The sequence below is a fragment of the Ciconia boyciana genome, chromosome 1 (genome assembly GCF_034638445.1).
Source record: "Ciconia boyciana chromosome 1, ASM3463844v1, whole genome shotgun sequence".
Taxonomy (NCBI): Eukaryota; Metazoa; Chordata; class Aves; order Ciconiiformes; family Ciconiidae; genus Ciconia; species Ciconia boyciana.
This window is the reverse complement of record NC_132934.1, coordinates 57,279,218-57,303,806: the sequence shown is the minus strand read 5'-3', so window position 1 is coordinate 57,303,806 and position 24,589 is coordinate 57,279,218. Positions and strand designations below refer to the sequence as shown.

The following is a 24,589-nucleotide window of genomic DNA, read 5'->3' as shown; positions in this document are numbered from 1 at the left end:
AAAGAACACCAATAATGGGAAAGGGAATCTAAACAGGGTTTGTTTTTTTTTTTAACTTATGGCAAAGACAAGGTCAGCATCTTGGACACATCCTTCTCTCCCAGTGCGTGCAAGCTGCACTCTCAGTATATTAGTGATTTCTGCTTACACCGAGAAAAATACATTGGATATAGACAGTTCCTGCTCAGTGAATAAACAATGAGGAACAGAGGCGAGGCACATCCCCAATTTATACTACTATTTCATATTGATTTATATAGTGCCTTTTGCATTCCTTAAAGCACTACAGTAACAACTATGTACATACTCAGTATAAAGTCTTATTCATATTAATAGGGCTCTTTCCCCCACCAATCAATGCAAAAAATCAATTACCATTACTGAATGGGGAAGCCATCAAAAGATTCAGTGCTGTTTACTAAATTGTGTAGCCTGAGTTCACATGGATCTTGTCTGCTGTCTGTGCCAGCAGCACACATTGTTTTGCTGTGCTGGCAGCTTTCCCTCCTGGTGATGACTAACCTGTGAAGGGCTCTACGGCTCTTCCAAGACAAAGCGTGTTTTCACTGAACACCCATAGACCTGTTCACTAATATAACAGGCACATGACATCTCTACAGTTCTCTGTTCAACACCAAAATGGTATTTTCAGCTGCCCCACTATTCTGTTGATCAGGTTGCAACAGGATTCTCCGGAGGACATCAAATGAAAACATTGCACTGGCATGCAGCCCTGGGTGAGGTCAGGAAGTGACAGCCGTTAAGGTAACAGCAGTCTTCAAAAATACTGGAGAATAAGGAGAATGAGAATGAGCATAGAAATTTGGTACAAGCAAGGATACCCCCTGTCTCCTCCTAATTTATCCTCCACATGCTTCTGTTATTCCATGTATTCTCCTCACTGCTTTCTCTCCCTGTCAGTTTCAGATACTTACATGCTCCTCTGGCCATGCTCTTCTGCTCTGCTAATCCTAAACCCTTCTCTGTCCCATGAGGGTCCTGCTTATACATCTACCACTTTCTTCCTTCCCTTTTGGAGATCCACCAGCACTGCCCCATGTCTGCTCTGCAGACCCATCCAGCCCGCCCTGTGCTAATGGTGCTGCACCTGACCCTGGGCTTCGCATCAACTCCCAGGAAAATGGCCCCAGACCAGTTCCTGCCTCGGTCTCCCACTGCCCCATCCCCACAGCCCTGTTTCTGGCTCAGCCCACTCCATTGATGCTGAAGATCAGCGTTTATTTTTAACAATTACATTTATGAATGATACTGTAGTCACTGCAAAACCATTTTTCACAGGCTGTCCTGATTGCTATTCACAGCTTCCATCTGAAAATTAGAAAAGTCATTTTCAGCCCAGCGAGCCTGCACAACGAAGGGACTGTTGATATTCTGGACGGGGCTGTCTGGAGCGCTGTGGCCTACAAAGCCTCAGGCCTTGTTCCAAAGGAAACCTTAGCTGGCTCTCAAAGCACGAAGGGCAAAACGCTGCTTCGTGGAAGCCGACAGCCGAGCTCCTCTCAGCCCTAACGACACTCAGATTCCGCCCGTGAAATGTAAAAACACGTGTCGGCTGGGCAATCGGGCGAGCCCGGATCACTGGCCACCCCCAGGCTGCCCTCAGGCCACCGGGGACCAGCCTCCACAGCTGCAGGCAAGCCCTGAGGGCACATGAAGGCCGGCAGAGCGAGGTGGACCATAAACCTCCCTCGCCCCAGCTCACCGCGCTGTGTTCCCGCACCTCCGGGTAAGGAGACAGACGGCGACACGCACAGCAGGGAAAGAGGTCGAACCGTGCTGCCGCCATCGGCCGTTTGGACTGGACCCCTCCCCCCTCTTCCCCCCCCCCCCCCACGGGCCCCCGTCACGTGCGCAAGTGCCCGGGCCACGTGGGGCCCGGCAGGCACGCAGCATCGCCCCGCCCCGCCCCCGCCTTTCAGCGGCCCGGCACCTCCCTCCCCGCCCCCACTCCACGCTCCACGGAGATTGACAGTGAAATCAACCAATCAAAGGGACGTCTTTCCCCTCCCCTCCTCCACGCCCTGCCCCCACTACGGTTGCTGTGTCATCCGGCGGGTGACATCGGGGGCGGTTGCCAGTTGGCTGCGGAGGCGTCGGCCTCCTGCCAATGGCCTTGCGAGCTGCACGACTGACATCTTCCCTGCCCAATAAGTATTTCAGTGCGGCCGTGCCCGTGAAGGGAGGGGCGGAGCAAGGTATAAATGTCGTTGGGGGCGGTAGGGAGAGTGGCGTTGTTGCCGTTACGCGGCGGGAGCGCCTGGCGCCCCTGAGCGGCGACAGCCGCGGCCGTACGCGTTATCTTGTGTGACCGTCACAGCGCCCCGCCCTTGGGGCCGGCAAATGAAGTAGGCGCACTGACGTAGCCTTCCCTCCCGCCTCGGCTGAGGAGGTCCCCAGCGCCGCCGCGCAGGGGCCGCCAAGGAGGGCAGCTCGGTGGGCGGGTCTTCGCGCTGTTATGATGTAACGGGCACATCCCTTCTCCAATGGTGTCCGAGGGTGCAACCCGCAACCCAATCCGTAGCGCGGAAGGGCGGGGCAAGTAGGGGCGGGCGAGCGGGTGCCCCATTTAAGGGGCAAATCTCGCAGCCAACTGGCAGAAAAGAAGAAGGGGTGGGAGCCAGTGAGGGTTGCGAAGGGGGCAGTGTTAACCGATGACAGTCAGCAAGTGCGGCCAATCAGTGAGGGGTGTAGTGACGCGACAGCCCAATTAGAAGCGCTGAGAGGCGGGTGCTCTGCTATGATTGACGTGGGCCGTGGCTAATGGGCGGAGAGATCCCCGAGGCTCTTCCCAATGGGCAGCGTGTAGGGGCGGAAAGGGGAGCGGAGGGAGAAGACGAGCAGGCGGAGCTGCCAATCAGCGTGGAGGTCGGCGGGGCGCCGTCCAATGGGCGGCGCGAGGGGCGGCGCGGGGGCGTGTCTCGGTGTGTTTGGGTTCGTGCTCCTCGGGGGAGGGAGACGGCAGCGAGGAAAGTTTGGGTTTTTTTTTTTTTTTTTTTTTTTTCGGTGGGGTTTTTTGGAGGGGGGCGCGCTGTTCGCAGCTTCTTCGCGTTTGTTTCCTGGGTTCGTGTTTCCCGGGCGGGCGGAGCCGCCCCCGGCACTGAGAAGAAGGGGGGCTCAGGGCACCGCGGCGGCGCCTCAGCGGTGAGTGCGGGACAGGCCCCCCCGTTCCTCCTCCTCCCCCCCCCTCCCCCCGGGCGGAGGGCGGGCGGGCCGCAGGCCTCCCTCAGGGCCCTTCCCGCCCTGAGGACCCTCGCGCCGCCCGTGATGGGGCCTTTGGCGCCCAGCGCGCGCACCCCCTCCCCCCTCCCCGAGCTGTGGTGCCTCGGGGGGGGGGGAGGGGGGGGCCGGGCCGGCGGGAGGGGCCCCGAGCGGCGGCTCAGGGGCGCTGCCCCGAACGGCGCCGGGGGTGCTGCTGCTCCCCCCCACCTCCGCCCCGGAGAGCGCCTGTCCCGGGGCAGAGCCAGGCTCGCGCCGCCCCCTCCTCGCCGCCCGTCTCACGTGCGGCCGTCGCGCGCCGCGGCTGCGCCTCGCCGCCGCCGAGGGTGCCCCCCACCGCCCCCTCCGGTTTTCCCGACAGAGCCCCGGCGGGAGGCGCGGGCGGCCCCGAGGCCGCTGCCCGGCTCTGTGCTGCGCAGCGCCGTGCCCTGGGCTGGCTGCCGAGCCCGGGGAAGAGCCGCCCGCCCGCCGGCTCGCCCAGGCCGGGCAAAACGTACAGCGGCGGAAAGACCCCGAGGAGCCTTTTTGTGGCTGGGGAGAAAAGTGCTTTTGTGCGGCGTGGGGACAGTCCTGAGGTTACGTTGATACCACTGCAAGCCGCACTGGATGTGTTGAATATGATGCTAGTTAAAATGTGTGTATGTGGGTGGGAGGAGTGACCGTGCTCAGAGGTGTGTCCCAGGCCGGAAAAAAAAAAAAAAGTTTCCCGAGCCGTTTGTAGCAAAATGAGCGAATGTTTGTTTCTGGAGGCACTTCACCGGTTGTGGATAACGCTGTTTGTAGCATGGTATCTTGCAAGCTCCAATCTGCTTTATGAAAATGCATGTAGGAGTGTCTGCTACAGGATAGAGCTGAGGCTCGTTGAATAAAACCAAGTTTCAACAAAGTGTTTTCTAGCTGAGGTAGATATGCTTACCACTGTAAACGGTACTTCATTTTTCCATGTTTAACATTTCACTAACCTTAAGAATATTTGTTAAGATACTCCTCTATAAAGTTAACTTTTTTTTTTACAATCCATAATTATTATTTTTTAATCATGACTTGTTAGGTTTCAGTGTTTCATTTTCATCCTCTACAAAAACGGTGAATCTTACTGAGAAATAGTAGGGAGATCTCTGGAGTTTGTATAGCTCCGTATTTGAAAGGTCTGTTTTAGTATTTTCCAGTAACATTGCTATCCAGATGAATTGGATTTTAGTTTTTGCTACAAGTGTTGTAGAGGTAATAGCTTAAATTCGCAGGGTTGTTAAATATGTGCACAAATTCAAGTAGCTTCGTAGTTAGTGTGTCTATACTGAATTTGCTCAACAATTCCCTCCTCTCCTATGGTGACACTCTCTAATGGCGCACATTCCTTGGAACATGCGTGCTGTTGAGAAGCTGGGTAAATGTTCTCCTCTGCTGCATTACCTGAGGTCCTGAATTTAAAGATGAGGTCAAGTTTTTCTACATGATCCACAATTAGTGCAGGGACTACCATGTAGATCTACCTCAGGGAGTGGTTTGTAAGGGTTACTTTTCACCTGTGTTTAACCAAGTTGCAGGTAAAACTAGTCAATTCTGCAGTAAGGAAATAAAAAATGCAAAAATTTCAGGCTGGGGAAGGGGGAACGGGGCCCAGAGCGGTAGTAAGTGTGTGTTAGCTTTTCTGCTGTGGAGTTCTGGGGGCAAGAAGGTGCAGGCACATCTTGCTTTGTTGAAACTAGGTGAGGTTATCATTATACCTTTTACTTTCATCTTGGCTAGCTACATTGTATGTAAATGTTTTGTGAATATCAAATTTTATGTAAAACTGTACATGCATATAGAATTAGCACAAAAGTTTCAGTGCAAATTGGTAAAATTCTGATGTGCATGCTTCTCTTTTGAACTTGGTCTTGGTTTCTGTTTTCTCATAATGTTGTTATCAGCATGCTTAGTAAAGGGAATCACTTCAATCCTGTAATATGGAATTACTGGAAAAAAAATTTAGCTTAATTATAAAACAGTCAGTGTCTCTTGATTAGGCAGGCTTATGAACTGGTGCGTTACTGCAGTTTCTGTATAGCTGCAAATTTAGCTGGAAATCTAAGCTTTCACTTAAATAATAAGCTCAAATGTTTGGAAATAAAAATCTCAAAACTGAATCAAAAAAAGCTTTGTCTACCAGAGTTTGTGTGACTGAATAGTCCAATAAAACATTTAGGTAGAATGTGTATCAAGGCTTTGCTTGGTGATGAGTGTTTGATCACTAAAACTTGATGTTGGAGGATGGCTTGAAGAGGAGGGAGCTTCAGGAGAGAATTTTGCATAGTTCTGAGGTAGTGTATTTTACCTTAGATCTGCCTCCTGTCATAGGAAATTAGAAATAAATTTGCTTTGCAGAAGCAATGCATAATGTACGTCATATATAGAGATAGCTGCATCTAGAACAATGGGATGAATAGCTGCATCCAGAATGATGGAGAGAACGAGAGGACTGCTATAGAATAAGTCATTTGAAAATATGTTCAAATGGGGTTTGTTGTCTTGGGTTTTTGAGTGTGTTGGTTTTTTTGTTGGGGTTTTTCCTCCAGTAAAGCTGGTGTATTTCTGCTTGCAGAAGAGATTGGATTTATAATTAAGCAGTATGAACTGGAGATCATAGAATAAGTCTAAGGAGCTTAGTTATTGACTTGAATGAGTTTATTAATAGCCTCCTTAATGGTTCAGTTACCTTATTCTCCATTTTCTGCAGAATGCTTGGATGCAGTCTCTTGTCCTAGCCACTTATTGCCATTATCGTGTTTATTTTCTCGGAATGTCTTTTTATACATAGATATTGTCTGGTTTGTGCAATAATAGTAATAATAATGATTAACAGTCATTTTTTCAGCTTCTTTGCAATGGCTTTCCTTAGTAATTGCTCTCTAGTGCTGCTATTAGATTCAGAAATTCTGTCTACACTGAAGACTTACAAATTCTGCAATACTTCTACTTACAGTGTACCTTATAGCTTACAGCTATTAAATTCTTTATTATTAGATTTTATTTTTCACTCAGCCTTTTTCTGTGTATAATTTATGGATCCATAAATGTGTCATTCTGAAGAACTGGCATTGTTTGCCTTCATATGATAAATTAAGCATATTTAGCACATAGATATGGGGGGAAGTACCTGATACTAGCAAATGTATACCAGTGGTTTTCTTTTAACTTAAGCACTGAGGTGACAGAAAACTTTTATAAGATGTGTTTGCCTGAATTATCTCTGGAATTGCTTTTAATGATCTATTTGTTGCGATTTCCAAAATGTTACTTGTGAAACGTTACGCTATCTTGGGGAAAGAATAGCAAGAAGATATCAGTTTTCAGTTCTAATAGCAAGAACTTAGCAAAGAGATGTTGAGCAGAGTTAGTAACATATTTTTCTAATTGTCTGACCAGATGTGGTAGAATAAGACATGGATTCTTGCTGATGGTCTTCCTTAGCTTAACATTTACTTCCAGATAAAATATATATGCTAAGTTCGCTTGTTCTTTCAGCAAACAATGTGTGGAATAGGGACTGAAGAATTGGTTTTAATTTCTTGTGAATCCAAACTGAACTTTCTGCTACTATCTGCTAATAAAAATAGGGGCGCTTTTTGGTACTTGAGCCAGCTGTCACTGTCAGACAAGTAGTTGCCTGTTGGTATTTCTGCTTGTGAGGTGACTAGGGTAACAGTAATCAGGATATTCTGATTGCTGTTCCCTGTCACTTTCAGCAGATAGTAAAACTGTTATACTTCCTTACATTTCTCTGCTTTACTGTTTATACCTTCTTTGCATTGCACTTTTACTTTTTTTTTTTTCTTCAGGGAAATAAGCATGCTTTGCTGCAAGGAGTTGGTCTATTTCATTTTTTTTTTCTCCTTTAGAGCAGTAGGCAGTGAGTATGTTAAATAACTTTTCCCTTTGCCTTCTTATAGCGGTAAGAGGGAGATGGTGGTTTTGCACTTATTATGGTTTGCATCATGTTGTAGGGGAATGTTCTGAGGTTTTTAAGTTTTCATCAGTGCAAGGGTTGTGGTTGGAGTTTGGATGTTCTCCGTGTTTACCGTGTAGTGAGCTATGGAGATGACCTTTTCCAGTTTCAGCTAGTCAGTACGGATTGCATTTCTGGGCCTTGCCAGCTTTAGTAGTTCTGAAATCAGATATCTTGCATGTATTTCCTGATTTAATGTCTGTGGATTAGAAAAAACACAATAGTTCCTCTGTGGAAAAAATATGGGAAGAAAATTGACGTTCTATCTGAGACTTCCACTCAGAAGTCTGTCTTTTCCACTGTTTAAAAAATTTTATACATCTATTTAAAAGGGTAAAATGGATCTGAAAGTAGCTCTTAACCCAGTTTAGCTTTTAGGTCTGTGGAGAAACATACTGCTTGTCAGGAGAAATGGGAGGTACTATAAGGCAGCAGTCATGCTACATGCTGTAGGACACTGGTCAGAATAAATGCGTGAAGTATAAACTGGTGGTCAATATATTTTGACCCTGTCAGGCAGAAGATTGAAGGCTGAAAAGCTAATTAGCGGATGAAAGGATAAGAAGCAAAGTTGCAAAACAAAGAGTTGATAATTTTAGATAGCCAGGCAGAGGATTAAGCAAAAGGTGATACAATAATACTGTGTTGCCTGTGTGAGGGGAAGCCCTCTAAGCCATCTAAATGAGTAGCAAAGTAAGTCATTCATGTTTTTATTTGCATTTAAGTTTTATAATTTCATCATAGCTCTTCAACAGAGTTATAAAAAGTATTATAGTGAAAAACAACCTGACAAATGGTTTTTCAGTAGCGTATTCATTTTTTTGGTAGTGATGTCTGTTCTGAATTAGGAGAAATTTATTCTTTTATGCTGTTTGATTTGGTAGTGGTCTACAAAGAACATAGTTTTTACGAATACTGTTAACTTTCTTGTGTTAAGTTTAGAGATTTTCAGATTCTAGCCTCTATTTTGCTAGTTGAAAATGCTTCTTCGTGTTCCTCCGATCATCTTGTATTCTAGGGTTGCAGGTTTTTTTTCCTGCTTGAGTCTTCTTTTTCTTTTTCTTTCAAAGCAAACATTGTTTGTGCCTCGCAGTTCTCTACTGTGTTCTTCATGTGGCAAAAGCTGACTTTGTGAGAAAGTTTCACAAGTTGAATTGAAAGTATGATTTTAAATCAAGAAGCTAAATGTTTGAAAAGCTGTATGCCGGCATTCTTAAGACTGGTCTATTAAGTCTGCACATGATCAGAATTGAGAAACATCTGGGCTGCTCTAAGGCAGTCGCTACCGGCTTTCCTGGCCCTGTGACCTCTCTGCAAAAATCTCATGGCTGTATCACATGCATGGTAGGAAAGGGGTTCACCTCTAGGAGATAGAAGTAACTCTTCAGGGACTTGCTGTGGACTAAGCATGCTTTGGCCCTAGGGCGATCCACCAATGTTAATAGGAGTAGGCCCTCTTGTCTTGCTGCTTCTTGGAGCCAAGAGAGATAAATTATCTGGCAACCCTGCGTCAGCATGGTCTAGTTATAAACTTGGATGTCTTATGAGCTATGTGTGGCTGAAGAGACACAGGTTGTCCAGCTCTTCGCTTGTATGTTTGAAAACCTTTTACTTCTCTCCTGGGACATTTTTTTGATCTTTAGAAATAATCTGCTGACTCTTTCTGGTGACGATTGAAATGCCATAGAGTACACTTTATTTTCTCGCTACAGCCGACAGTAGAACCTGCTTTTTATACACCAGTACCATAACTTTGTGATTTAAAAGTTTTCCCAGAAGTTAGATTTTGCAGAAGGTTAAATCACCTATACATTAACTTTCTTTACTAATATACTATAAAACACTATTTCAAACATCTGAGGTTTCTGGTGCTTGCACACTGTGACTTAAAACTGTAAGTTAATAATATTAGTGGGTGCAACTAGCTTGAGGAATGATGTCTTTCGTACAAACTTAGAGAAAGTATTAGTATAAATTTTTGATTAAAAAATGTTCTCTCTGAGATAGAGGAAGGGAATGTGTCCCCTCACCTCAGCTTCTTACAGCAACCAAAATATACTTCACTCCAAAATGAATTATGATCCATCCTTGACCTGAAGCAGCTGAAAATCTCTTTAAGAAAGAAGGTCATAATACATGTTGCATGAAATAGTTGCTTTACAACATTGTCAGCTACTTTTATGTTTTTTAGTATCTTTGTTTGTGACCCTCTCTAGGATTTTTACGTATTGAAATTTTTCCCAGATATGTTTGTGCGATTATAACAATATTATTATATTGCTGTAAATGTAGCAGTTTAACTCTGTGTTGGGAACGTGCTTATTCTGAAATTTGTGTTTGGGTTTTTTATTTTGTTTTTTTAAGTTCAAGTTAAACTGCTTCTAAGTAAGAAGCTAAAAAAAAAAAAAGAGCACTTTGGCACAAATGTGTGTCCACACAGGAAGTTTTACTGTTACAGCCATTGTAATTTAAATTCATATCCTTCCGTATGTATTTGGGTTCTGAGAAGAATTTGTTTCAAATTAGCTTTCTAACTTTTTCTGCTTGTCAAATGGCTAAGATTCTGCCTTGTTGGATTTTAATTGCATTGTAACAGATGTCTATTCTTGCAATTAAAAATGCAGATGAGTCTTTTTTGGATGAGGAGAACAAGAATGAAAAAGAATGAAGCCACACTGCTTGTTTGGGACTGTTCATCAAGATACAGACCATTTTTCATTGGCATTGCAAAAAAATGTCAATATTTAATATTTTCGAAATTTTTCTCACATTGGGAAGTTTTTAAAGATGGATACTGTCTTTATACTAGTATTCCCCTGCCCCTTATATTACGTGTCCTTTTTGTGGTGCTTTTATACAGGCACAGCTCATGTATTTCCTAACCCTTCAAAACAAAGTCAGATACTAAAGCTTAAATTGATTTTTTTTTTTTAATATAGCTGTCCTTTTTGCTTGGATAAATGTTTGGGTGCCTCGGGATCTGCTCATCCACTTTCTGTGGCTGGTGTAGTGAAAGCATGAAAAACATGTGCAGATTTTAGTTGTTTTTCAATGTTTCTGTTATATTTAATAAAAGGTTAGGGGAACGTTACCTATGTTTTTGATGGCACTCACTTTGCTGAATAGTACTTGAAAGGGGAAAAAATGTTTCTTACTGCACAGCTAGGCTTTTTCACTCCTTAAACTACGTAGTTTCAGTAAATTAGCTGTCTGTAACTTTTTTTGCTTGGCCTCTTTAATTTTTAGAGTACACGGAGAAGCAACCAAAACTGGCCAATAATCTTCTCTTTTGTTGGAACTTAACTCCTCTGGTTCTTTCATATTCAAAGGCCAACTTTCTTTATTTTCCCTGTCCTTGGCAATTCACGTAATGCAGAAAATGGGTTCAAATTGAGAAAGACTTCCTATTGATTGAAAAGTAAATTAGCTTGTGGAGAAGTGTGTGTGGGGGGCAGAAGTGCCATTGTATCGAATACTTTTGACATTGGCTAGTAAGCAATGGAAAACGCTCCTGATAGCGTAACATAGTGGTGGCCTCAGGGCAAGAATACAGTAATTGGTCTGTTCTGTCTGCAGCTCTAACCCTGTACGTATCCAACACTGGATAATGTTACTTTAACCAGTTTAGGTAACTAGATAAACTGGAACTGTATGGATACTGTATATCAGCTTAACTTGACCCTGCTTCAGCTGGGTATGTAAATAAACTAAAAGTAACTTTAGTTTTACAAAGTTTTTGCTCAAAAAAATAACTAGGAATTTTTATTACTACAGTTTCAGATTGAATAAAGGATGAACAAAAACTAACATGTAAAAGTGAAAAACATTCAAACCTAGGAGCAAATTTAAAGAGTCTTTAGATCTGGTGGAGAGCTTGACTGTGAAAATCAATTGTCATGTATTGCAAGTAGGTAGTCTAAAGGCAGATTTGCAAGTTTTTGGCAGAAATAATAAAGATTGGTTACCCATCTTTTAAATGCCACTTTCAGAGGAAATTAGATGTGAATGTTGAAGAACTGTTTTGTGCCAAACCCGAAAGACTGAAAATTTAGAGCTCTGACCTCACACATACTTGAGCAGGACCAAAACTCTTCTTGCAAGTAATTCCACATTCGGTAGTTCTAACTGAGCATGTTTATCAGAGATTGCAGTGTTGAAGACTAGGATTGTATTGCTAAGAACTTTCATTTTGTTCTTAAATTAAAAAAAAAAAAAGTTTAGCCATAAAAAATGAGTGTGGTGCCTCATTTCTTTGAAGAAGATTGAAAAAACATTGTTGAATATAGAGCAGATTTTTGAAAATTAGCTTCCTGTTCCTTTCTTAGGTGCCTAAATAGCTGAAAAGTACAATTCAGCCTGATGTCAAGCTATAAATATTGATGAAGCTGAACTTGGCAGCTAGTTTTGTTGAAAGTGGGTGTTTGCAATTATAGTTGTTGTTGTTTATAGTTGCAATTAAAGTTGGTGTTTGAATTATTTGCTTAACAGCTCAGTATTTGTTTTCTTTGACAATAATAGTGTTAAGATCTTGGACTTCTCTGCATATATAATCATGTTAGTAGGAAGTCAAAATGTCTTTGTATAAAACAAAAAACTCAGTTATGAATGATTAGAAATGTGATAAATACGGAACACTCATTTGGAAAACTTTGGGGTGTAAACTAGCAAAGAGTGAAGTAAAAAATAAAAGCAAACTCTGATTTAAGCTTCATTCTCCATCACCCCTCCAGCCCCCCTCCTGGCTCTGTCTTGCCTCAGTCTGGCTATAAACGTCTACCCAAAGCTGCATTACGGGGTGTAGTGCCGTGATCTAGAGCTTCTCTGTGTGCAGCAGGGTGTGTGTGTGTGTGTGCGTGTGTCATGACTGCTGTCGGAGTGAGCACCAGTATGGCCACACGGGTGTGAATTTCCTAACAATGCAGCTCTTGCTGTAAAAGATAACAAAACAAAATAACAGAAGAAACTTTGATACTCTTCTAATTATAATACAGGAAGATAGTAGGAACTAAAGAGTTTGAAAGGGGCAGTTTCTTCCAGTCCTGTGATGCATTTGAATGATTTTTAGTAGGGCTGTCTTCAACTCCTGTAACTGCTGAAGTTGCCATTTAAATGTGTCAATGGATAAGCCACCCCTCCCCCTTTCCTGTGCACGTGCCTGCTTACTACCTTATCGGTTTTAATTAGTTACTACTGCTGGTTTTGATAAACGTACTGTTATATAGGACTTGATGACTGTTACTTGTGGCTCAAAAGGAAACCTTCGATCCTGAGTCATCTTTCATGGTATGAACAATCTGATGGGATGATTCTGTTGGGATTATCAGCAGTAAGGGAGTTATTTATAGCTTTCAGGTTTAAAGTTGAGCTGTTGAGAAGTAGGCTTCTCTCTCGTCGTAACATTTTGCTTAAGATGGAGAAAAATGTTTAAAGTATCTGGTTTACTATAACATCCCCCCTCCTTCTCTTCACCTCTCCTCCAGGAAACTCAAGTTCTCTGTATTCTGAAGACTTTCTGTCATTTTGCAAATGCCCTGAAATAAAGGCTTGCTACCGTTGTACTGGTTTTGCTCCAGCAATGCTGAATCATTGGGAATGTTAGTATACATGGATTGCTGGCACTTTGAGCGTGTTGATTGCCTCCCCATTTTTGCCACTGGGGCACGATTAAATTACATGATAGTTGTAATACTCATGGTAATGACTGCTCGTGTGCGATTAAGATTCCGAGCATTGCTACCATTATCAAGTAGAAGCAGTATTAGCAGTGTGAAATAGCCCTTTTTTGTGCCTGAAAAACATTAGTTTGCAAGACCTAAGAGAACAGAAGATGAACAATTGAAAAGAACGAGTTTTTTATAGTGATAGTTTGTTTCCAACTTTGCTAAAAAATTTATTTCATTATGTTGGCTGAGTAAAACTTTGATATAGAGTGGAAAAAGTAGCCAGTATTCTCAACTCATCATGTTTTAATTCCTAGATGCACCAGTCATCGCCAAAACTCTTACTATGCAGCTGTCAAGAAGACACTGTTGTGGTCAGTTAAGGTAAAGAGTACTCCTACCAACCTCAGTTTTGATAGTTTCCATAAACATTCTGGTAGAGTGTTGAAGGACTTGAAGAGAAAAAGTAGAAATCGTTTTGAGGAAGTTTATTAGATAGATGTATGTATGTATACGCACATATATATGTGTATATCTATATAAACTTGTGTGTATATATATGCTTCAGCCACACTGAAAAGGTAGAGTGGGACAAAGCAGAAAGGACTTTGGGAAACTTAACCAGTTGGCAGCCTTGGGCTGATTATAGTTGGGACGTAACCTTGATTACAGTTGAGAAGTGATGTGTAGTGTACGATAGGCTGCTGAGGCAAAGTAGAGACAAATACCTTTTATGTTCACCATAACCTTTAACAGATTCTTTAGCAAAGTCAGTATGAGCAGGAAATAAGTGAATTTTTATGCTGCTTTGTGCAGTAGAAAGTGGCAAAAAGGTGTAAGCAAAACATTTTTAAAAATACACTTTTCAATTTATTTTTCCTTTAGTGGGCAGAGGAACATTTAGCACCTTAAATGTTGTTTATGTAAATGTTTTGGAACACTGGGAAGGTGGCGATGCAATGTTCTGTCTTCAGCTCATGTTTCAAGGCTGTCTTCAGATTCAAGAGCTAGAAACTGGATTTTCTAAATGGAAAGTCTGATTTAGGACCATTTTTCTGCAGTCCAGGGCTGCCTTTCCTTACCCTGCTTTTGAAACTGATGATCTGGTAGCCAGGTGATCATGTGAATAAAACTTTTGCTTTTTTAAAGATTATATAGACACAAGTTAAGAAGTATTCCTAGTTTGCTCAGAAAAAGCCCCATAAATGTGATTTGAGAAGTATCCTTTTGCACTTGTTTCTCATGTCCTCCTTAACATTGAGTCAAAAAGGGAGATATCCTTTAATGAAAAAAAAACCCCCAACAAATCCAAACTCACTAAGGATTGGGTTTTCTTGAGCAGATCCTGTTGTGTAATTGTCCATTTAGCAAAAAAACCTGACATCTCCAGGAGCGTTCTGTTTTATGAAAGTGGTTTTTTAATTTATATTTGGGCTGTTGATGTGAAAAGACAAGCACTATGAATTGGGGCTTGTGTTTTGTATGTATAGGTTACTGTATGTATAGGTTACATGACTTCTGTATAGTCCTTCTATTCTCATGTTCCCTTAGATGAGCAATACAGACTAATGTGCATGATACCTATTCCAAGTTAGTGTTATTTATCTTGTTGTTGAAAGTGTCTGTGTCATATCTACATTAACAGCTGAACTATTTTCCATATAGTGCAAAAAACATCAGTACAGAGAAGTTAATATTGAACAAAATATGAAGTAGTGCAACCAACACTGAATTAAACATAATGGACGTTGTATCCCGTGTCATATTTTGCTGTAGAACACCACGGTGATTTTGTGGAGTACTCAGCTGCCATTGCTGAATGCTGTTCTCTGGATTTTTGTTTGTTTTAAAAGGCTGAGGATTTCTGCCTTTTCCCATTCCTCCTGGCTGCTTTGTTTAGAGTTATATCTGTAGTTCATTTTTCCTTGAAGTGCTAATCCTTCCTGGATGTCCTTCCACCTAACTAATGCAAAGAGATGGTTCTATAAACAATGTGAAAGAAAGAGGTTGGTTCTATAAACAATGTGAAAGAAAGAGGTTGTAAATCCTCTCTCAAGCACCAGTAGCATCTCTCCTTCTCCTACTGAATTGTTTCTAATTGATTACAAGTTACGTTTCCCTCTTCAGCCTTGAAAAGTGAAGTGGAGAAGGACTACCACAGTGAGACCTGGATTGTCCTGGATAATTTTTATGCTGTTACAGTGCCAGTGTGTTGTAGATGAAAAAACATGAAATATTTCTGTATTGTTTTGAAGTTGTGAATAACTTTAAGCCAACTTCCCAATATCCTAATTGGGTATGTGATGTTTTTGTGTAGTTATGTCAGCAGCTGGTTTTTGTGAGGTGATGTTTTTAGACAGCTTGAGGCCTTTTGAGCAGAGAGTGTGCTCTTGGTTGCTTTATCAGAATCATTCCACAACATAAGTCAGAACTAAGTTTAGAATTAAAATTTGCTGCTGTCAAACATTTACCCACTTAGCAAAGGGACAGTTAAACCACAGTGGCAGCAGAGATCCTCTTTTGTCTCCAAATGTACTGTTTCTAGTCAGAAATTGTTTGAATGGAAATCATGGCCAGAAAGGTTTTAGTTAATGCTAGAAGCTCAGGAAAAAAATACTCGGTTTATGGCAGCTAGTCCGATGAGAGGAACAGTTTGTCAATTAGATAGTGCTGTACATAAAGCATGAGCAGTAGCCAACAAGATGATGCAGTGAATTCAGAAACATGCCTCCTGTTGGTTACCTTCACAACAAACCTCTTTTATGGTGCCTGAATAATGGCAACTGGAATAATGTAGATTTTAGTGATGTTAACTTGGATGTATAGTGGTAAACCAATAGTTCTGGACCTCTTTTCATTCCTGGAAGTTGGTTATGTTTTGCAAAACCAAAATTGAAGTATTTAATTCTAGCTGTGGTTAAGACAGGGTGGTGGATTCTGAATGATTTGAAATGGGCTTGAGTGTTAGCCAGTTCAATGCTGCTGATACGTTATTCTTTCAAAATAGGATTAAATACCTGACAATTGGTAGGTAATGGGAATCATTTTTACACATAATATTTAATATTTAGGAGTTATCATAGGATTACCTAATCACTTTCCTTGAACACACTTGTATGTGTTCTCTCAGTTCTTATACAAGAAACCAGTTTCACCCCATGTTTTTTCCCAGTTGTGAATAGAAATTACATTTTTAGAGCTTCCTACTGTTCTGTCATATCTCATAGTCAGTAGGAAATTGTCACACATGCTACCAGTGTTTGCTGTTTCTCCAGATTTGGATGGGAGGTTAGGGGTAGAATTTGAAGAAAACATTTTCCTGATGGCAGTCTGTTCTTTTCAGTTCTGTGCACCTGGAATATTTTGGTGTTCCTACAGAGGCAGCTTATGTGAGGTGCCCAGAAAGGAGGTATTTGCTGTAAGTAAAGAACTTGGTGTGCAAATGTGGGAAGATGTGAGGCACCCTAAAAAGTACTTGAGGAAAAAGGCTAGTCTAGGAATCCTGACTGTACAGGATATTCTGCTGCTTCATAGAATCCCTAACCCAGCTAAGAAAACTGCTGCTCTTGACTATATTGGAACGGGAAATACATGCAGAATATTTGGAGGGTTACACTGTACATGCATACAGTTCTAGTCTATCAGGGCAGGACTTAATATATGTAAGCCAGGAATATGTAGGTATAATGAATTGTTTCTGCTATGGCAAGATAATAGAAACTGAGTCTGATCTTTCAGTGTGCCTGGGTGCCTGAATTAATAACTGAGTGTTGTAGTTAGCTGATTAATACTTGGTTATGAACTGTCACAGTTCTTTGAGGGAAGGGGGAGGTCCCCCCCTTTGTTTTGTCAGAGGCACAGTGCATAAATTGTGGGTGGGTTTTTTTGTTTGTTTGTTTTTCCTTTTCCTCCCCTCTGGCTACCTAATCAAACTGTGTCTGCTTTCCTGGCTAAAATTTTTCCTATGCAGACCAGGCAAGCAGGTTGATGCATCCTAAAGCCCTGGCTGCCAGCAGAAGTATATACTTACTCTGAGGATTTGAATTGGGAAGAGATGTATGCATGATATTTAAATTCTGTTTTGACTGTGGTAGACACTGGGACTCTCCTTGCTGTAACATCTTTGCGGTTTTACTCAGCTACACGTTGCATTCTGTCTTTAACCCAAACTGTTTTCATGGGATTCTACTCTTGTGTCACTTTGACTTTGCTAATTAACATTGTTATTGCTCTAGAAACATAGGCCTAAAATTGTCAGAGTAATAGGAAGAGGATGATCAGTCTTTTGTTGTCTTACATCTATTAAAAGCTAGAGGAGCCTGACGAGAGGCTTTTTTAAGTTAGGGATAGGAATCCATACTCCTCTTCATGAATAAGATTCTGTAATGAGGTACAATGGGTTATTGGCATAATTAGTAGCAGTTCTCTTTTTTTTTTTTTTCCCATGGAGACATTAGTGGTCCATAAGCATGTGGTGGTTTGGCTGGAACTTTGAATGCTTTTGCAAGATACTAATGCCACGGTATTTCAGTATCCAGCCTTCAACAACCCCTTTCTGGGAAAAGCTGTTTTTTGGCCAGCTTCTGCAATATTTCCTATTCTCCAACTTCAGATCCTATGCTGTCAAAGACTGCACAGACACTTCATTAGTCTTGCTTTTTGGCTGATACTCTCATTGGATGGAGGTATGTGTCAGTTTTATCATGCGTTTCTGGCATGATAAAACTGCTAAGTCAACAACAGCCTTTGACTCCACCTATAAAATATTATGTACTTGACTGCATAGATTAATAATAGTGTATTCAATGGCATGGCTGGATATTTCTGAGATGTTTTAGGGAGATGGATGATAGTTTAAAATTCAGTCAAGGAATCAATTTTTTTTTTCTATATTTTTGGAAATTAATAGGGAAAATTGAAAACTTACAGACAACAGAGTGGGTTACTCTTACCTCCACATATTATTTTCAATATATTTCAGTAGTAGAAGTATTTCCTTAATCTCTTACTGTCTAGTGAAGCCAGGTAAATGCAACTTGCTTTACTTAGTTTGCTAAGATGAAAGCAGTGCTTATTTTTTTCAATGGAGGAAATATTACGAAGTGGTAAATGTTAAGGCTTCTTACTCATTTCAGAGTATGCATTCACTTATTGTAAAAGTAATCAAGAGTTTGAGTTTTATTAGACTTCTGTCTCCAGAGCCTTAGTTTCTAACAGTGATTTTAAAATGCCTTGCCTGGTAAAAACATTCTCCATTTAGGTGTGGACTCTAAGGTTGCTAATACTTTTGGGACATCATAATATTAAGGTGATGATGTACTTAATGTAGATTTTTCACTTGGAAAACTACTTAAGAGTGATTGAGAAGACTGAGCATGTTGCACATCTGCTTTGATAGTGCTTTGACTGCGTGTTCATTTCTGGATGAAAACTGAACATTTCAGTTTTGTACCTATACATAATAAGTAAACAGTTTAAAACTGTTGTGAAAAGGATAATATGATGATTAATGAGAAAATTGTAACTTGCTGCCATACAAATAACATTTTCAGCACATATAAAATTTGCAACGCCTGGCTTAAATGATGGCATTCATTTTAGGAGGTATTGCTGTTATACCTTTGAGGAAATGTTAGCCATTTTTTTTCCAAATGGTTCCAGTGGTAAAGTTTACAGAAACTGTGGTAGTGACAGTAAATCCTTGGAAGGGGAATTTCCTGCTCAATATCAGTTTGAGGTTTCTGTCGTGCAGCACTATGCAAGGTACATTGTTAGACTTAAGTGTCAGGCCTGTATCTATGGCATTTAGTGAAGATTCAGAGCAAGCTAATCAGCTAGCAGACTAAATACTATAAATACAGGTGTAAGATACCTCTTAAATGGTTTGGTGGGTTACAGTATAAGGATTCTTATGTTTTTCTCAAAACTGATCGTTGGTCTAAGTTGTGTCGTCGTGGGTGAGTAATAAGTATGCATAAGCAATTCACAGTATGATGTTCTTAACATTTTCTCTGAGGTAGTTAAAGATGCATTTCCAGCAGTGGTGCAGCTTTATTCTGTAAAAGCCTAAATTTGCTAAAACTTGAGCCTAAGGTTCAACAAGTAAATGCTTTTTTGCAATATGTATATTTCTTATGTTTGAAGAATAATTTCTTAGACTGGGGTGGCAGTTGAAGTGGAAGAATAGTGAGGAGAAAGGTACTTTTTGCCTTAACTCTAACCCTAACTGTAGCTCTTTTCCCCCATCTCCCTGGTACTGCATAAATTATGGTGGAGGGAGGGAGAGAGAGATGTATTGCTTCTTTTGCAATTACAATTTTTTGTTTACCCTACATTATTTTATTAAGAAGAACATGGCTTTTTCTAAATGCTTTGGGAGTAAGGGTTGCTGAGCTTTGAAGACAATTGACTTTTGTTTTTATATGTTTTTTTATCTAGTAATGCCTACAGTTGGCTGACCTTTTAAATAGTGATGTGTTGGTTTTTTTTGTCTCCTTTTAGGGTTTTGTTTTTGCACTGAATGTAGCCAGGACGGATCCTTGTGGGCTTTGGCAGCCCTTGGAAACTGTCAAAGGTAAAAATCAACCAAAGTTCAATATTGTGTTCTCGAATGTTGGAGGTGAGAAGAACATTAGCCTATACTAGTTCTTAACCAACTATAGGGTATATTTCTGTTTTCATATACTTTCTAGTGTGTTATTTCCTGTGGGTCTGGGTGTGAAGTTTTTTCTGTAACTGCCTGATGCGATTTGTTTTTGTCAGCTAAAGTTGATGCATATGGTGGTTTTCTTTGAAAATTGATTAATTTATGATGAGATTTTAAAGTCACTGGAATCAGTTAGTGATTAGTTGCTACAAGCAATGAAGTTACATTCAAGTTTTGTTTATCTTCTGGATGCTCTTGCTTTCATCTCAGTACTTCTCAGCTTGCATTTAAAGTGACAAAAAATACTCTGTTCTTTTTCCATATGTTAAATTTTATGTTGCTTTTGTACATTCTCAACAAACTAGATGTAAAGCTGTAGAAATTAGATACAATATGGCTAGACCATCTGTTAGAAATTAACTTTGTCTATGTACCTAGATAGAGACTAATGATTGTGATCGTGTATCAATACAATTGTGTCAAATAAGCAGTCTCATTTAAGACATAGTTCAGTACAGTACTGCCTTGTTCTAACTGCTTTTTTTCCAAGTATGCCATGTATACAAGATCACCATCTTTGAAGAGCACTTGTGCGCCTGTTTTGCTTTGTGCTCTTGTGAGAGGGTTTGGAACCTACCTTCAATTTCTGGTTACTGTCTCTAACGGTGACAGTTTGCCCAGCCTTATGGTCCTTCGAGGGTTTTCCAGTGGGCCATATCCAATTAAGACTTTGGAATTCCCAGGAACCACAATTGGTTTTACATTAATAAGTGCTTCCCTTGCAGCTGCACTCTTCAGAAGCTTAAAATAATTTTTTCTTCTATATCAAATGAAGAACAGTTTTCCACTTTAGTCCATATTTGATTGCTGCTGGCAATCTGAAAAAAAAGTGTTGCTGTATGAAAGGCCCGTGTATTAGATAAGGTGCTTAGTTCCAGTGATGCTTGTTCAATAAACAGCAAATGTGAAGACATTTGGATTCCAGCTTGTCATGGTTTAACCCTAGCTGGCATCTAAGCACCACACAGCTGCTCACTCACTCCCCTCTGGTGGGATGGGGGAGAGAATCAGAAGAGCAAAAGTGAGAAAACTTGCGGGTTGAGATAAAGACCGTTTAGTAGGTAAAGCAAAAGCCGCGCACACAAGCAAAGCAAAGCAAGGAATTCATTCACTGCTCCCCATGGGCAGGCAGGTGTTCAGCCATCTCCAGGAAAGCAGGGCTCCATCATGCGTAACGGTTACTTGAGAACACAAACGCCATCACTCCGAACGTCCCCCCCTTCCTTCTTCTTCCCCCGGCTTTATATACTGAGCATGACATAATACAGTATGGAATAGCCCTTTGGTCATTTGGGGTCAGCTGTCCCAGCTGTGTCCCCTCCCAACTTCTTGTGCACCTGGCAGAGCATGGGAAGCTGAAAAGTCCTTGACCAGTGTAAACACCACTTAGCAACAACCAAAAATCAGTGTGTTATCAATATTATTCTCATACTAAAATCCAAACCACAGCACTATACCAGCTACTAGGAAGAAAATTATCCCAGTCGAACCAGGACACAGCTCTCTCTTGCTAATGAGGACCTTGTGTTTCTGAATGGTGGACCTTTCTACCTGGGGGAAAATGAGGCCTGAGGAAGTATCTTGTTCACTGGTATTGATTTTCAGGGATTTAGAAGTATATGGAAATTTGGCTCAGGTTTTATTTGCTAGAGTGTGCTAGAATGCATTAGTGAAGAGATAGTATCCATAAGGTGCTCTGCACTGTTCTGCTTACACTGAATTTATGACTGGTAGCTGCATCCGTCATCCTGATACCACTGAATGAAATGTGTACATCTTTGCTGCAGAAAGAGACAGAACATAAATAGGACTAAATATCAAACTGGATTGTCCCAAAGCCATATTGTTTTATGACAGGACAATATTGTAGTAGGCATTCAAGTTCATAAGAACTGCAGTTAGTTCATGTTATTGAGTGTTTTTACCTTTGAGAATAGATTCTCATCACTGTATGATATTTTAAATAGTTAAATAAAAATTGTTCCTAACTTTAGACATGGCATCTGCTACATCGTATGTGGACATACCTGTGCATTGCTATTTGTCAGACCTTCCTTGGAGTCCTCACTCAAGCCAAAGTTGGTCAATTTTTCTAGAAGGTATCAGGTGAATAAAAAGATTGGGGGATTTCAGTCCCATCTGAAGTAGTTTTGGTGGGTATATGCAAGAATGGAAGAAGAGGATTATCTCACTTTTGACCTTTTCCAAGTGTGACTTTGTTGATAGATGTTGGATCTGAAAATCTAAATGGACTGTCTATAAACTTTATGTATTTTTATCCTCTGGGACCCTGGCATATCACACAAATATTGGAAATAAGTAAATAAATGCCTTTTGGCATTTGGCCTTTTTTCCCAATCCTATAAGATGCTAGTACAAATTCTGATTGCCTGTGTATCCTCTGTGTACAAAATAAATTACCCTATGTGTGACCTTCAGCCCTCTGCTCAGAAGCTAGTGAGCTGAAGAGGTGGTGTCAACAACATGGAATAATTATAGTATTTCTTCACATGCTGGCACTAAGCAGTCACTTTGTTGGCTGAGAAGTCATCCTCAGTTGTAAATGACTGCTACAAAAGTCTGCCACTGAGGTAGTTTCCCATGGACTCAGGAATCGCCAAATGCCTGCTTTTGGCAATAAATAAACTTGAAATGCAGCACTCTTGTGCCAGTGGCCATGGGAATCAAGGATTCATGTATGCAGAAAGAACATAAAAAAATGATAGTATTGAATTGGGCTTATGGTTTGTTGCCTGATGATTTGTCTCCTAAAAGAAGCCAGAAGCAAATGCAGTGGGGAAAAATACAATAGAAGGGTAGTGTTCAGCAAAACTTCCTCTTGCAACACCTCTTGCAGTCTGTGGCTTAGGGTCTTCCTACACCAGCTGCAAGATTTTTTTTTTTGTGGATTTTCTTTTCCCCTTGTGATTTTTTTTCTGGTAAATTACAGAGCCTTTTAAAACTTCCACCTTCTTGCCATCCCATGTGAGTGAGTTCACTCTAACTGAGCATTGTATGAAATAGTATGATATATGTTTTGAACGTTAAAGCTGATAAAGCATGAATTACGGGACAAATGAAGAGTGAGTGAATAAGCTCTCTTTTCCTTCTCCATCACATTTGCTTTTTTATAGATTTCTCTCCTTTTTTCTATTTCCTACTCTGATCTCTGTGCTATGGATAGTTCCAGTGTATTTAATCTGTCCCCTGTGAGAGAGCTTGCTTTCTTTGTTCTTGTAGCCTTTCCGTTTATTTTATTCATTTTCTAGTTCTACTAACTTTTTTTTTCTTTGAGATGCACTGGTTGGTAGTTTTTTATCTTCTGCCAGGAGTAATATATAAAAACATGACAAATATTGCCACTTTCCGTTCCTCTGGTAGTGAGGGATATCTCAGAAGATAAACATGGCAGTTTTTCAGAGGTTCATATTTGAGTTCTTCCAGAACTCTGAATGAACAGTGACCCATCCTTGCAGTGGTTTTGGCTGGACCTGACTGGTCTTGTTTTATTTTATAAGGTTTTTTTTAATGCTTCTGTAGCTCAAGTTCAATCTTGCTTGTTTCTCTGATTTGAAGCCAGTTCAGTGCCACAGCAATCCTTCTGGCCAAAGCTGTTTTGGCCATTAGACGTCAGACTGTCTAACAGTCTGTGGAGCTTCCCAGTTACTTGAATCTGATATTGCAAAATCATGCTCAAACTCCCAGCTCCAGAAGTTCTTGAATGGGTTTCAGAAACTCAGCGTGGTGAAGTACCATGGACAGGGACCGCTCGGCCTGTTCTCTTTCCCTCCTGCTGCAGAGCAGCAGATAGCCTGGCAGTGAGAAATACTTGTTATATGCAGGAGGATCTTGGCATAGATGCATGATACAAGTCTTGCTTAGCATTTGATACCTACGATTTTTTATTACGTGCTGCAGGCAGAATATTTGGTGAGGATTTGGGTGAGAGTTCTGCTTTATCCTCATTCCTGTTTCCCCAGAAAAGGAAATTACTATGCTGTAAGTCGTTACAGCTCTCATGCTTTGCATGAGAATATATGATATTACTGAACATAACAGCTTGTTGGTTATAAGCTTTAATAAGTTGTATGTAAAATTTTGTAGCTTCAGGCCTGTTATGTTTGTAGAACATATTCTTCATTCCTTGTGTCAACTTAATAGCCATGAAAGATGTTGTCTACCTATGCACAACATACAGAAGATGTTGGCAGTGCAGACAGCCTTACCTCATGAACAGGCTTTAATCTGGATGAACAATTTCCAAGCTTTCTCTTTTTGACCTCATTACTATTTGCACTCCCAAAGTTGTCAGTTTCCAGGCTTAGAATTGCTGCTGTGAAGGTGACAGTAGAGTCAGCAGCTGTGTAGCTGAGGTGCAAAAATGAAGTGGAGAGACTTTAAAGGGATTTTAAATGCAGTTGAAGAGTTACAGCGTCTTGAGAGGGACAGCTGTTAAAGGCCAACAGCTCTTGGCTTTAAGAGAGTTTTTAACTCGTGAGCCCTTATTTTCCACATACCTGGAATGTTACAGATCTGCTGATAGCTTACATCTTGCATTTTGAGAGTGAGAGATTCCTACTGAATTTATGCCGGTGCGTTTGATCTCCTAAATTGATTAACTTGATCCATTACCTCTGAAAGATGGCTCATCCTCTGGAGTAGAAGACATTCTAATCTCTTTAACCAAACTCTCCCTAACTGTATTGCATTCTTCCATAAGTTACTTTAAAATTCTAAGAATGGAGTTTGGGATGTAGATTTTGTTCAGTTGGAACTGCACTGACACCGTCAAACAAATTTAAAAATAAGTTACCAAGTAGTGTTGAATATTGGAAACACTGGGAGCTGTTGACATGGGTTAGAATGGAAATCTCGATCTAAAGATGAATTACTTTATCAGTTCCCTGAACCACTTAGACCCTAGAATGTATTTATTTCTAAAATGAAGTAAAGGAAAAATTCCCTAAAGTAAGAATTCAGAGGTACTGTGGGATCAGT

At 41.0% G+C, this 24,589-nt stretch overlaps 1 protein-coding gene across 11 annotated transcripts in view; it reads left to right on the top strand.

Moving 5' to 3' along the window:
* Nucleotides 1–2,094: 2,094 nt before the first annotated feature.
* Nucleotides 2,095–24,589, top strand: part of TNRC6B (trinucleotide repeat containing adaptor 6B) — a 150,590-nt gene continuing 128,095 nt past the window's right edge. For 8 of the 11 annotated variants that reach the window (XM_072868611.1, XM_072868687.1, XM_072868669.1 and 5 more), the window contains exons 1-2: nucleotides 2,095–2,216; nucleotides 19,387–19,459. In XM_072868611.1, coding sequence (XP_072724712.1) covers nucleotides 2,129–2,216; nucleotides 19,387–19,459 — 161 coding nt within the window. In that variant the 5' untranslated portion in view covers nucleotides 2,095–2,128. Of the gene's footprint in view, nucleotides 2,217–3,015; nucleotides 3,163–19,386; nucleotides 19,460–24,589 lie in introns of those variants that run through there. The other 3 variants (XM_072868660.1, XM_072868714.1, XM_072868650.1) reach the window with 1 other exon arrangement.